The sequence below is a fragment of the Rhipicephalus sanguineus genome, chromosome 1 (genome assembly GCF_013339695.2).
Source record: "Rhipicephalus sanguineus isolate Rsan-2018 chromosome 1, BIME_Rsan_1.4, whole genome shotgun sequence".
Classification (NCBI taxonomy): Eukaryota; Metazoa; Arthropoda; class Arachnida; order Ixodida; family Ixodidae; genus Rhipicephalus; species Rhipicephalus sanguineus.
Window position 1 is genome coordinate 255,949,521 of NC_051176.1, and position 15,501 is coordinate 255,965,021.

The 15,501-nt window shown below is 42.7% G+C and overlaps 1 protein-coding gene across 1 annotated transcript in view; it reads right to left on the bottom strand.

The window, feature by feature from the left end:
• LOC119378374 (paraplegin) overlaps positions 1-15,501 on the bottom strand; it is a 77,725-nt gene that overhangs the window by 34,016 nt on the left and 28,208 nt on the right. Inside the window, exons 10-12 of the mRNA XM_037647541.2 lie at positions 14,062-14,126; positions 12,947-13,011; positions 7,520-7,682 (exon numbers count right to left, since the gene is read on the bottom strand). Of these exons, the coding sequence (XP_037503469.1) occupies positions 7,520-7,682; positions 12,947-13,011; positions 14,062-14,126 (293 nt within the window). The remainder of the gene's footprint in view (positions 1-7,519; positions 7,683-12,946; positions 13,012-14,061; positions 14,127-15,501) is intronic.

A 15,501-nucleotide genomic window follows, 5' to 3' on the forward strand; every position in this document is an offset into this window, starting at 1 on the left:
AATTTCAGCAGGAGAATGTGCCTGGTGTGTCACACGCTGGCTGATACTGCAGCACCCATGTTGTTTCATTCCTTACTGCACGCAACACCCTGATTCAAAAAGCATGGTCTCAACATCACTGAAGTTTATGTGGACGTGATCTTATGACACTCCACTGCGGTCGGGTAGTAGTTTCTTAGAATTTTGGGCAGGCATTTCAAGTGCCATTGAAATTTACCATGTTTAATAGTGCTAGCACTAGGCTATTGCAAATAGTAAATTTTAGGTCCGAAGCGAATTCGAAGCAAATAGTGATTTGGTCGAAGCGAATTTCGAAGCGAATTCAAATAGTTTATATCACATAAAAATGAGCATATTTGTCATGACCCAACTAACCAGCGCAATATTTTTAAAGTTGAAACAAGGCATATGCACATGTCATTCTTTTTGGTTCAATGAGAAGTGGAAGCAACTTTGAGTAATAGCAGTATTTGACTTTCGGTAAAATGCAAGTGATAACCTGTAAAACATGTTACGTTTTAAGATTTACTATACTTGGAGCATATAAGCCGGTATAACAAGCTTTTAAACTTAAAAATGATGAATCGATGTGAGGGTAATTACAGTAAAACCTCAGTAATTCGAGATCCCAACGTAATTAGAAGGATTTCCTTGGCCCCGTATTTTGCAATGTAAATTTGAGTGGATAATTGGAAGTGGCGGTCAGTACCAGCCCAGTTAATTCAAAAACTATGGGTGCCATGTGCCAATTCCCCGATCCCGATTTAGCCGCAAATCCACAGAAACGATGCCCCTTAGGAGCAACAAGGCAATGCAATGTAGCGATACTAATGAGTGACAAGTGAAGCATCCCAGCCTCGCTGCTGCCAGTGCGAGAAAAAACTAAACAAAAGGCGGTCTCATGGTCAGCTGAAATGTGCGGCTGCGGAAAAGACATGCTTCACTGCAGCACAGCAGTGACACGCGAGCAGCATGACGCATGCTTCTCTCAACATCAACGCGTCATGATTTACCCATTCTTTCTGGGAAAATAGAGAAATTAATGAAGGGCGGTCTGACGGAATTCACAATGTTCGCATATTCGCATGTTCCGGCAATTTCGCATGTTCGCATGTTCGCAATTCGCATGTTCCGGCAATTTGCGCACTTGCACTGCTGGCAGAGTACTTGCCTGCAACGCCTACTTCGAAAACTCAGTTCGAAAACTTCAATGATCACCTTTTCCACCCAGAACACATCGCGAATTCCTTCACACTAGTCATTATTAAATTCTTCATTTTACCAGAAAGAATGGGCGAATGGTCGCATCATGACGCGCTGACGATGCGAGGAGCCCACCAGTCACCACTGTGTTGCAGTGAAGCAAGTCTTTTCCACAGGCGCCATTTCAGTTGATCACGAGACCGTTTTTTTCCCTCTTTCTTTTTTTTTTCTTGCACTGGCAGCAGCAAGGCCCGCCGTTTCCTCGGTTTAGCGGCAAAGTTGGGACCAGGTATTGCTGGAAGACATAACCCTTGTAGCCGCAAACTAGCAGGAACAGAAAACAACCACCTCTGATTATTTCCAGTAATTCAAAGTTCCTTGCATCCTGCTTCTTGTATGTTTGGTTAATTCGAAAACCCGCTTAATTAGATTTTTCACAGTCCCAGTGACTTTGAATTACCGAGGTTTTACTGTATGTTCATTTAACCTTGAAGTGGGGCTTTGCGGCAGTGCGGATTTCTCCTGAAAAGGTGTATTCACGGTATAGCACACCTCCACCGCAGTGAAACCACCTTTACATGGGGTTACATGCGGTTTATATATGTCTATTCGTTCACTTCGAATACTTTGAAATTTCCTACAATTTTAATTCGCGTCGAAGCCAATTTGAATACTGTAATATTCGTTCGAATATTCGAAGTGCTCAAATATTCGCACAAGCCTAGCTAGCACATAAGTTACAATAGAGCATTTACTTGAAATTTTAAAATATGCACACACCCATACTGAACTGGGAAATAGAAAAAAAGATTCACAAGAAAACCACTATTATCTGGTGTAGGCGCTGTGAGTAAGTGCAGTCTAGAGAATTAAGTTTCCAAGACTTTCATAATGCTGATAGTCCGCAGTAGTTTGCAGAGCATCAGTTGAAGAATGCTACTATTTTGAAAACATCTGCTTGAAGATCGAAGGACTGAAGTGGGTGTGGTACATAAAACAGTAGACTTCGATTTAATTCTATTTATTTCAATGTTTTGATTAACGCAATCTCGACTGAACATCCCAACCAGCACCCATACATTTTTATGGGACAAAATATCCATTATTTTGATACTGAAATTAAACTTTGCCTGATAATTTGAACTTAGCTGGTCATCTAACATATGCACCTGACCCCAATGGTGCCTGCAATAATGGTTCCAATAGCAGCAGCATACGACTACCCAGTGGTTAACGTACAGTGAATGCATTAAACACACATCAACTCCTGTCGAAATTTGTTTTTTCACATGCCCCAATAATATTTTAGTGCAGTAACGGTAGCTCACAATGAACCATAATAAGATTTATCCGATTATAATGCATGCCTTTTTTTTTTTTCAGGAAGATTTGTTCAAAGATTTCTCAGCCAGCACGATTCGAAACGGCACAATACCAATAACAGCGTCCGCAGTAACCTAGTCGGAGCCAGCCTAACTAGCGTCCTCACCACTGGCATCACAAGATGGTGACCATAGATGGCAAATTCACGCAACATGACAAAAATGACACACCACTTTCAGTCTAATTAAAGGGACCCTGCAACACTTTTCGAGCGCGGTCAGAAAACGCTGCCGATCGATAGTTGAGGTTCCTGAGTACACGCGAGCCAAACATTATAGCGCAGCACGCAGCCTGAAATTTACAATTAATTCTGAAAGTCAGCTAGAAATCGCTCCCTCTTCTCTCAACAATTGATGCTATATACTCAAAATCACTGCGTCATACAAGGGGCGTTCAATAAAGATTTCCCCTGACTGACTTCTATTTATTGCAGAATGCTGAAACCGCTCATGTGTTATGACATAAGTCACTGTAGGTCACGTGCCAATGTGCAACTCTAAACTAATAACGGTCTTCCTTTTAGAGGTGCTGAAGTGGTGTGAGGTGTGATAATGGATGCAGTGGAATACAGAACAGCCGTCAAGTTCCCGTACTTGAAAGGCCGCACTCCAAGGGAGACGTTCGATGAGATAAAAGGGGTTTATGGGGAAGATTCCCCATCATATGATGTAGTGAAGAACTGGCATCGTCAATCCAAATATGGTCTGATTTCGGTGGAAGCGGCTCCGATTGCAGGGCGACCTCACTCCGCTGTCGATGAACACACCATCCAGCAAGTGGAGGCTGCCATTTTGGAAAATCGCCGCGTTATCGTTCGAGACCTAGCCCAACATGTCAAGATTAGTGCGGGGTCCATGCAAAAAATCATTCAGGACCACCTTCATATGAATAAGGTATTCGATCGCTGGGTTCGCCGGCTGCTCACACCTTTCCAAAAGCAGGAACGAGTCGAATGCTCCCAGGCTCTTTTGACCATGTGCCATGGAAACCAGCAGGACTTTTTCAACAGACTGATTACACAGGATGAATGATGGGTCCATTACTATGATCCGGAGACTAAAGTCCAGTCGATGCAATGGAAGCACTTGGACTCACCGCCTCCAAAGAAGGCACGCGCCCAGCCCTCGGCGGGCAAGGTCATGCTCACAGTCTTTTGGGACCAGCACGGAGTAGTCTTGATGAATTTTCTAGCAAAGGGTGCCACAATTGCTGGGGCATACTATGCTTCACTGCTGCGGAAATTGCGAGAGACCATCAAAAACAAGAGACGTGGCATGCTCATCAAAGGCGTCCGCCTTCTGCAAGACAATGCCCCAGTTCACAACTCGCATGTTGCCCACACGGAAGCACGCTCCTGCGGCTCTGAAATTCTATCGCATTCCCCTTATTCACCCGACCTCGCACCATTGGACTTCCACCTCTTTCCAACATTGAAGTCATATTTGAAGGGTAAGCATTTTCCATATGATGAGACTCTGATTTCTGAAGTTACAACATGGCTTTTGCAGCAACCTGTCGACTTCTACAAGCGAGGTGTTTACAGTTGCATAAAAAGATGGGAGAAGTGTGTGTCCCTGGGTGGCACCTATGTAGAGGACTAATAAATCTGCAAAGTTTCGTTGCTCTCCGTCCCCAGGAAGTGGGTCAGGGGAAATCTTTATTGAACGCCCCTCGTATACTCAAGTTCCACGCCATTGGCTGATTTGAGCATTTTGAGCTAAGTATTTACCATGGTCGCCGCGGGATGCCACCACACACCCGCGATCACACTGAAAGTCAGCCGCGCGTTAGAATAAAAAAAAAAAAACTTGGCTGATCTCTTTGTCATAGGAATCGGTATAACACGAAAGCGAAACGTGTCTTCACAGACGTAGTTGAGCGTTTGTTGTGCATTCTTTCGCCCCAAGTGCGAAGGAATGAATGCTACAGCAACAAATTGTAATGTTACGTGAAAAACGGCAAGCAGCTCGAAACTTGCAATGCGCTGCTCAAGCAGAAAGGACGCACAGAATGAACATACACAGGATGAGCACGAACTAACTGTCACAGTTGTAACTTATTTCTTTGTCAGCAGCGTGCTCCTTTCGCAAAAGCGGCCGCTGCAGTGAGCGAGGTGACCTTCATGCTCTCAACGCAAGCTTGTGGTGAAAGCACAAGACGTACAAACCACCGCCATCACCAGATAAGCGTGCGTACAAGCGACGACCTTTAAAGCGCGCTCTTCGAGCCCTTTGCGCGATCTCACCAGTGATAATGAAAACACGCTGATGTACCACTGATCTCTGTGTACCGCCACCGGCAAATGGTATATATAAATAGCTCGCTGTTAGCATGGCAAAGAACATGCAGTCTGTGGCCGAATCGTTTCACGCTGCGGATCGACGGGTCGTAAGTTTGACTTCCGGTGATGGAACTTTTTCTTCTAGTTTTTTTTTCTTTGCCATCTGTTAGTCTTTATATTTTACGTGATATCCGTGACGGAAGTACGTCAGTAGAGCCGTGGTGGACCCCGGCATAAAACACTTTCGTGTTAAAATAATAAAAAAGTGCTCAAGGTCATGACGTGTGCTGACAAAGGACTGCATCATCTTGCCCCCTTGTCATCCCCCTCCCTGCGTAGCATTCAGTGCGCTCGCTGGTACGAGAGGAGAGAGAAAGCGCTTGAAGCGTGCGACAAATCCCTGTAACTCCTCTTGTACTTGACGGATTGTAAAAATTTTTGTGGCATGTGATTCGTGAAGCATCATGCACTAGTAGTGAGACTATTCCATTATAACACAGAAAAGAGTTGCAGGGCCCCTTTAAGAGCGTACTTTCAAACAACAAGTTACATACTGAACTAGTGGTAACTAGTTACGTCAGATGCTCTCGGCGTTGCAGAGAATTGCACCCATTGCAGGAGACTAGCTAAGTTGTCAGTCTGGCATGCATCAATATCCCATTTACGATTATTTGTAATTTATTTGATAAATACGGTTCATTAAACGTGCTGTTTGTTGTACGGAGGACGACATATTTTGTTCTTCGTAGCACTGAAGTGCTGCCTAAGGCGGATGATGAGTGACATCAAATCAAGTTTTATTCTTTTTGCTGGTTTCATCTTTGCCTAATTTCCAGAATTAAAGACATGATGCATTTCTTGCTAGAAAATCGGGTGCATGTTTGACTTCTACGGTGTTTAGGCACTCAAATGTAATTTTTCTTCTTTAACCCTTTACCCTTTTTCCCTGCAGAGTTTTTTGGCCAGAAACGATACAAAAACACCATTTTTTTTATTTGCCTATTTGATTGTACGTGTCTTGAAACAACTAAAAAAACTATTTAAAGGCGCTTTATTTGCAAGATACAAGCAAAGAAAATATATTTTTTTGATATGCAGAGGATTGATTTCACTGTACTGCATTACGGAAAGTGCCCTAATCACTACAGTGTCTGGTGCAGAAAATCTGTCTTTGAAATCTAAAAAAATTATGTGCGGGGACAAGGGAGCCCATTAAAAAAAACCCTTAGATGTGCTGATGGGATTTGTTTACATCTATCGGCATCCACTGCCGATATGTTGAGACGTGGTCGTTGTCCAAATCCGATGATTTAGAAAAAATATGCTGCTCTGTGTAGTTACTGCCAAACTCACAGGAGAACTGAAATTTTTCATTCCACAAAACTTCGGCAGACAAGCGTTTTTTTCTTCTTTTTTTTTTCCTCAACAGAACTGTTGCCAGCATGTGCGCACCACTCATGCACAGAGGACAACACCATTTTCTAATTCTGGTTACCAGAATCTAGTCCTTTCTCAACCAAAATACATGCTTTGAGCAAATTTTTAGAATTTTCACTGCACCATCTGTTCAAGCCAAAAAGAACTCAGCAAAATGAATCAGGGTAGCTTAATTATGGCACTCCCAAACGCTTCTTTCAGTGTGGACGAGCTCAGCTCGTCTTCGGTAGGGAAAGGATTAAACACATAAACTGGGGGACTTGTTACAATTGGGGCAACGCTGCCAAATAAGTCAGCATTTGCTTTTCCTGCCTCTTGCTTAGTTCAACCCACTGGATATTTCATGCAATTTTATCTGTCCCTTCAGGGTTGAACTCATAGAAGTCAACTACAGTAAATAACAGTACATAAACAATTAACATTTTGCTGTATAAGTTTCCAGAGATCACTTTCTGAAACATGTTTCTTGTTTTTTAGCGTATCATTATGAAACTTTCACAGCTTATGTATTTTTATGTGCTGATTTCAAACATGTAATTATTGTTCTAATACAATATGTAGTTTTGAAACTATTAAATAGTATTTGTATTGTTAGGAGCAGGCACTATTTCTAAACCGTGAGAGTTATCAAGCAAATCAGCCTATCACAATAACCTGGAATCAATGCTGTATGCAATAAGACAAGAATGGATGTTCTAGGCCCATTTGAACAAAAGTTATGGTATGTTGAACTTTCCCAGCTTGATCCCAGTTTGACCGAGCTCGACATCGCCGACTTGCCAAGTGTTCAACGTACTATAACTTTTGTTCAATTGGGCCTAGAACATCCATTCTTGTTTTATTGCAAACAGTATTAATTCCAGCTTATTGTGATATGCTGATTTGCTTTATAACTCTTACCATTTATAAATAAATCTTGCTGCCAACAATATACATGAAATATTTGATATTTCGAAAACAGCACAGTGTACTAGAAAAATAATTGCATATTTGAAATCAGGACATAAAAATACATAAGCTGCGAAAGTTTCATAAGAATGTACTCAAAAACAAAGAAATATGTCTCCGAAGCAGGGTCCCCCCTTAAACACACTCTTGAAGCATTCCAGGTCATAAAAAAAGCAATTATGGTACCATTTGGTGAAAAATAGAAAGATAGCCCTTAAGAAATTAAACAGGAACAATGGGGAAAGCAAGGAGGAGATAGTGACTTGCCACTGAACCCTGGAGTGAGCTGAGCGAGACGTTGGGAGTAATGTGAAGGAGGGTTGTCCAGGTTAATTACTTTCAAGTGCTGCTCAAATATCTCTTTTCGCTCTGCCAGAGTAGGCAAGTCAATCAAAATGTGGCGGTCAAATCTACCAGGCCTCAGCAGAGCCTGAAAGAAATGAAAAGGGCTATTGTGAAATACAGTGTACTTTCTTTGCTTCCCGACACAAGTTAAACCGATAAAGTATTAGAAACATCATTACTCACCATTTCTTATAGTGTTTCTGCCTTTTCACTGCACTACAACATCAGTCATGCCATTGTAGCAATGCATCAGTGCTCATTTAGCAAAATAACAATCCTAAGCTTTATTTATCATACCTTGACATAAAGTACAACATGCCAGAAAAAACTTAGCTATATCACATAACTTGCTGCATTGCAGTTTTGGTTATTGAGTTGCACTAATTTATTTATTTATTTATACAAGTACCTCACGGGTTCCACGGGGGAACATTTAGTGAGGGGGGGATACATTTTGTTTTGTTTTACAAAGAGCGATCAATGCAAATGCAAAGTGAGGAAAAAAAAAGAAGTGAACAATATGCTTGTATACACGAAAAGTCCTGGCTGCGCAAATTGAAACAACCAAACGAGACGGCAAAAAATAACATTATACAATTCGAACCATCGTACATAAGTATATAACACAACTGATGTCATATTTTTCAATGAATGCCACAAAGTAATGGGGATAAAGCGTTACACAATGTTAAAGGCGATTTATCCGGATTAAGAATCAGCAACTAGCCGCAGTACATAATGATGTTGAACATTACTAAAGCCTTCCGATTAACTGCAGTTTGTGTCCCTCATTTATGTTTCCATTTATCCCCAATTTTCAGACCAAACTGCAAATATTGTGGTACCCTTTCTGATGGTTGGACGAGAACGCTGCAACAGCAATTGCCACAAAGAGTACACTTTTACCAAATATGAAATCGAAATCAGCAACACTCAACTATTCGCATAAAAAAACTGCATGAATTATCAAATGCTTCTTGTGGGGCTGATTGGACTGGACGTTTGCAGAAAAAACCATCGCAAAATAGCGGACTGTGACTTACTGGTCACTGTGTGATTACCATTGGGCTGCTTTGTGATGAGATGCATGTTATCGCAACTACTCTTCACAAACAATAAACCTTCAAACTTATTTATCATATCAAACTACGTTTTTTGAAACGAAACAGAGGTGTCAATGACACACTTACCCCTTATAAGGGGAATAGCATGCAAAAACGGAGGACAAGAAGGGAGGCAAACAACAGCGCCATCATTCATGACCCTTCTTGTCCACTGTCTTTGTGCGCTGTTATGTACCAACTAGCCCAAGCTGTCATGGTGGTACTCATATCCATCACGTGTAATAAAATATGCTAATAGCAAGTACGCTTCCTGTGTCACACTAGTGCGTCACAACATTTTCTCGAAGCTGTTGCCCGCCAAGGTGGCCTAGCGGTTATGGTGCTCGACTGCTGACACGAAGGTCGCAGGATCAAATCCTGGCTGTGGTGGCATTTTCGACGGAGGTAAACCTCGTGGCCCGTGCCTAAATTTAGGTGCATATTAAGGAACACCAGATGGTCAAAATTTCCAGTTTCCTCCACTACGGTGTCCCTCATAATCATATCGTGGTTATGGAACGTAAAACCCCAACTATTATTCTCGAAGCTGTTGACAAAGAAATAACATTTCAACTTGATGAGGTTTATCTCTTGGTTCTTGTGATGTAGGTGATTTAAAGGGCCCGTAAACAGGCTGCGACTTTTTTTTAACACCCGCCAAACAAGCTCGCTAATCCGTACAGTAGACCGCGGCGATCACGTTTTCCGAATATTACAGCGCTGCGCGCCGCGCAGACCCTTCATTTCGAAAAACAATTCCCGCGCTTCTTTCCTACGCCTGACCAATCCTCCTCGTGTCAACTCGGCGATCGCCGAGTTGACGTAGCACTAAGCTCGTCGATTGGTCTAAACCAGGTCTCAACAAACAGTTGTCAAGTTAACGTCAGTTCCTGTTCCCACCCACCGCTACGAAACTGCGCCTTGTTTTTTGGCCCTGCGGTGATGCGGTTTCGGCCACGCAGTTGTCGCGCGTATATTCCTCGCACTGCATAGCACCTGCACTCACTTCGCCTTCGACATGAGGTGAAGCGTTGTTCAGTTGCTGGCTGCAAATCGAGCGGGGAGAGGGGAATCTCCGGTAGCTCGGACGGGTCGCGCTTGCTTGCGCGGCAAGCGGGGTTCTCCAGGCTTTTCTCTTGCGCCCCTTCGACGTCTCGGAAAGCAAGCACGCATTCCTGCTGCATTGTGAACTGTCACAAAGGTTTAAAAATAGTGAAGAGCCGAAAACTGCCCGTCAAGTTACGGAGCACGTACGACAATATAAACAATAAACAACCAGGAGCCGCAGCAAGCGGAAGTGCATTGCGACTGATCGAGCTCGCCCATGACGTCAATTCTTGACGTGTCACGTTGCCGAAGTGGGCGGAGTCACGACGACGGGCTACGCCTTTTCCTCCATGTGGCGGAGAAGGGTGGTGAGGCCGCGCGAAAATTTGAAACCAGCTGAAACGGACGTTCTAACCCCTGTAACTTCCTTATTATAGCACGTACTCACAAAATTTCTTTTCATTACAATTTTTGGACATCGGGGTTGTTTACTGGCCCTTTAAAGAAAAAAAATGCAGCAGAAACCCTCTATTGTGAAAATGTCAGATAGTGCTTAGGCATTATTTGTAACTGCATCATTTAGCTAACATTAGCCAGCATTAACAATAATTTAACCAACATTAGCCATCCTTTGGCCAAGAAAAGACGAAAATAGCCATTGTTCATGCAACATTAGCCATCATTGGACAACATAATATGGTGGATAGAGGGGGAAGTGTGACGGACGGGAGCGGAGGGCTGTACGAATTCCCAATGAAAGATGGCGGTCACACCAGGTGGCGCTACCTGCGCCGTAGGTGCTTGCGGCGGCATTTGCCTGCTTTGCGTATGGCCGCTAGACGTTAGTTCCACTTGTTTCTAATAATCGCTTATACCCCGCGCCCGTGCTGTTAACGGCGCTACGTGTTTGTTTCGCTAAGAAGCATGTGTTGCAAGTTCTTAGCGGTGTTAAGCAAGAGGGAAAAAAAAGAAAACCAAGAATGCTTTTAAATCAGACGGAACTGGCGTGCCTCCAGGTTTTCATATTTAAATGTTTCTTAATATCGGTTTCCTTTGACATGTTTAATCTGCAACATTGTGCAAAAACTGGGCTAGTTGGTTAATTTCCATGGTAAAAGCAGCGCAAAAAGACGGCAACACGAGAACGACACAGGACAGGTGCTGAACGGTTCAGCGCTGGTTTTGTGTCGTTCTTATTATCGTGTCCCTTTTGCGCTGCTTTTACCATATTTATAGTCTGCTTCAGTTGAACTAAGCCATTTGCTCAGCTGCATGGCTCAGCTGACTTTAAAGTGTTTTTTCCTCTTGGTGAAGTGTAAACTGTTTACAATCGTTCATAGCGAGTATATTGGCTGCTGTGCGGTGCGTTTGTTTTTTCTCTCTTAGTCTGCACCCCCCTCCCCCCCTCCATTTCCTCTGTATTGTAGGGGGTTCTCTTGAGCGCGAAATGTTCAAACCATTTACATTTTCCGGATCCTTTTCCTTGAGGAAATTGAAGTGAGATCGGAATGCTGCAACTGGAGGCTCTTTGATACTGAACATTTTATTTTATTATTTTAGCGATAGTTCTATCTATGCAAGGACCAATGATTTCTATTAACTTACGGCTTTAGATGCATACTAAATACACGCAAGGGAAATGGTAAAACATGTTTATTTATCACACATTTGTCATTCCATAATTATGTCAGACATTAGTTATCACATACTTCCCTATCACGTTAAGAGGTCAACTTACTTGACCCTCCTCAACTTCAAGTTTTTGGCGCTCCCTTTGGACACTCCTGTCTGCTTTTCTTTTTTTGGTAAAGTACTTCGGTGCGTCCGGAAACACCGTAGGCACAGCATCTTCTGACAAACGCGGGGTATCTCAACAACCTCACCGTTTATAATGTGTTGGTATGTCCTTCCGATGAAACTCACGTCGAAGTGCCGCTCGCAAACAACGCTGTCCCTCGTCAGCTCTTTGCCAGTCTGCTTAATATTTCGAGCTCATTGCTCTCGCCTCGAGAGATCCTTCGGGGCAGGTATAGATCGTGCTTCTCCGAGCACGATCTATACCCGCCTTTACAGCCAGGGACGAAGCATGTACTTGCGCGATTTGACGGCTCGGTTTGCAGAACACGTGGGTACAGTGGTGGGTAAACAAACGACGACAGCGAAGGCGAGGCATCCGAACAAGGTGACGGCACAGCACAGAGAGAACGAACGAGCCCAGACGAGCCAAAGCAAGCGCGGCGAGCGCGAGCACCTACTACTACACCAGCGCCCCTTGCGGCGGCCAGAACTTTCATTGCGTTCTGCGCATCCCTCTCCCACGGCGGGGATACAGCGCCCGTCACACTTCCCCCTCTAGCCACCATAAACATAAGCTGGCTTTAGCCATCATTTATACAACACTAGCTGATATTAGCCATGTTTTAGCCAACTGCGGCCAACATCGGCCATCACTTGCCTGTATGTTGTGGTTACTTGTAACGGCAACTGTAGTGGCCCGATTTTTCTATGTTATGTTTCATGTTACGTTATGGTACCTCGTCGCGCCTATCATTTAGCAAAGATTAGCCATCTTTCAACCAACACTAGCTGACATTAGCCATTATTTAGCCAACACTAGTCCACAGTATCCATCATTCAGCCAACCCTAGCCACCATCAGCCATCATTAGCCATTATTTGGCCACCACTAGCCAACAATAGGCTTCATTCAGTGAACAGTGGTTGACATTGGCCATCATTTTGCCAGAACTAGCCTGTATGTTACTGTTATTTGTTGAGACAACTGTAGTGACCTACTTTACTTCTGCACAGGCAGTATGGTTTGGTTACTTGTTGCAGCAACTGCACTGTCCTACTTTCTTTCTGTGCTGGCTAAATGTTATAGTTAATTGTAGCACTGACTATGTAATATTACTCGTCACACCGCCTGAATGTTATGGTTACTTGTTAGGCCTGCAGTATGCCATGGTTACTTGTAGCACTGACTGTATATTGCTACTTGTTGTGGCAACTATAGTGGCCTACCCTCCTTCTGTGTCGACTGTTTGGTAACTCTTTCATGCCGTGACACAACACACAGATGTGCTTTTACCTGGAAACCTAGTCAAAGAATGCTAGTCAAACTCTAACTGCATCTATTTCTCAGTCATTAATAGGCCCAGCAACCAGAGTGGCTAGAAGTTAATGTGGATCACTGTTACCTTGTCTAAGACCTCAGACCGATTGGTTGAGGCGAGAAGTATAACACCTTCCTTTGTGGCCATTCCTGAAAAAAATTCAATAATTACAAAGTGGTATTACTTTTAACACTAAAAAGGCATCTTTAAAAATTTCAGCAATAAGTGAAAATCAGTGTTGTTTTTTTTTTCTTTCCTAAATTATAAGCATAAAAAATATCTATAGTGACAAAACAAAATAGGCAGTCAAGACAATTTGCAGTTAAGCTCTACAGCCTATCATATTTAGCGCACAAAAAATTCTATTTTGGAATACTTAATAGTGTATGCACATAATGCTCTCCGAAAAGCTGCTTCCCTACTTTTGAGAAGAGCAAAGAACAAGTTTCTTCCAACTGTTAGCTGCAGTGGTTTTAATTTTTAAATATGAACACATCGGAATGTGCAACATGACCACCATTATTTTATCAGCATTGCCAATGAGCTACGTTCTCAACACTAGTTACATGAGCAAAAAAAAAAATAAAAATGCCCACTAAGATGGTGGCATTCACAGCAGAGTAATATACTGTCCTGATTCATTGCCTGTGGGATGCCACCATTTAAACAGTGCGGTATGCTTAGCAAAATTCCTGCTCTCCACCAAGACCGCCACACTGTGCTGAGGTGGTGTAGCTGCCATTCATTCCTGTGGCGTTGCTGTGCTTTTCAAGCCGACCATTGCAGCCAGATTTAACCCTTTCAGACGGTCACCTCTTCTAAAAAAAATAAGAATGAACTCGTGTGGTACAGTTTCCCAGGGACAATGACGTCATTCAAGCCACAACCCTCATGTGAGAGGTAACTTCAACCCTCCTTTTTTTCTTTTCCTTTTTATTTCATGAGAATCCAAGTGCAGGAATATTGCTAGGCCAAATGTGTGTTCGAGTGAAGGGATCATGTTGAAAAATAACACATGGCTAGTGATGTCAGCCATTTCCTCCCAATCATGCTCCGAGAAGATTTTTGACACAACCACCATACTATAATGGTTCATGATGTGCTGTAGGCTATCAAGATCAAGTCAGTTTATAAACTCACGTATAATCTGTATATTTCAAATTAATTGTGCAAGGATAAAATAATAAGGTGCCCCTTACCATCCATTTCAACCAATAGCTGGTTTAATGTCTGTTCTTCCTCCCCAGTTGATCCTTCAGTGCCACTGTAAAGTAACAGACATGAAGTTATCAAAGTACATTTTGTAACAACATTTTTTTTTTGTAAAGGGTGAAGAAGTATGTATACCACGAATCTCACGCTCCTCAAAAAAACTTTAAAAGTGGTATGTACTAGGAGACCGAGATCAACAGCAGGATTCCTGTTTATAGTTGTGCCGAGTTACTTAGAGTATCTTTTCAAAGTTAAATGTCATGGAACGAACTTCATTGGTGTTTTTGAATGTGCTCTAGTGCCCTTTAATCAAGCATATGTCATAAAACGAATATTCAGAAATTTGCATAAGCACACATAACATATTAGCTAACTTATCATATTGAAAAGAATACTGTGAGTAACTCAGGACAACAGCAAACAGTACATCATCGGACATAATGATAAAATGTGGCATATATTATTGTAAAACAGCAAGCAAGCGCATCCCCCCACCCTTTTTTTTCCACAAATCTTCACCTCTCAGAAGAATCACCCTTCATCCATGAAAACTTGCTGCGTGTTTATGACATTCTGCATGCATTGCATTAAGTCAAAACAACTACTCGCAGCAAGTGCTGAAGATGAAACAGTAGTCACTACCAACTCAATCATGGATGGTGATTGCATGGTTCTAAATGCAGAAAGGCACTTGGCCAATGCTTAGAGTCTGATACTGCTGTCTACCATAACTCCTGCGAACAAAAGTGTGATCGACAGTGCTGCCATAGTTTACCACGCAGTCCTTCAGGCACACGGCAACACGCACATGGTCAAAACAAAACTACTGTCTGCCGCTGCAAATGCAGCGGATGATACCGTGATTCCTAATGATGCAATCAAGGATGGTGAGCATGCAGTTTTGAAGGCACATGACCAAGGCAGTGTCATACATGATGGTAAACACCATGATAAAGGCTGTAAAGCTACAAGTGAGCATGAAGTGTACTGGCATTCCTGACATTCCTGCATAGTTCCCGCTGATGACTAAGGCCACCTATGGCAATTCACACTTTGCCACTTCACCTTGGTTGAATGCTAGCACTGCTTTTGCTTTTTTTCATCATGCATTTCCAGTGTATTGCTCTTCGTGTACTTAAGGATCATTTGAACCAATATGGCCTGTGACAAATTTCAAGATGGTGGCACCCCCAATTTTTAAAAAAATTATCTTAAGTCCCAGAAAGGGTGCTTGCTTGGAATTTTATACTAGCCTGGTACAATGTGGGCACTCTTGTGTTGTTGTGTATAAGAACAAAGAGTGAGACTTCCAGACAATACTGTGAAGAAAGAAAGAAATATGACACAAAGCTGTTTTATTTAGGTGTAAAATGCTCGCTAATGTTTTGCACAATTTGTTCTCACAATGAAAGGAGGTGGGCTTGCTA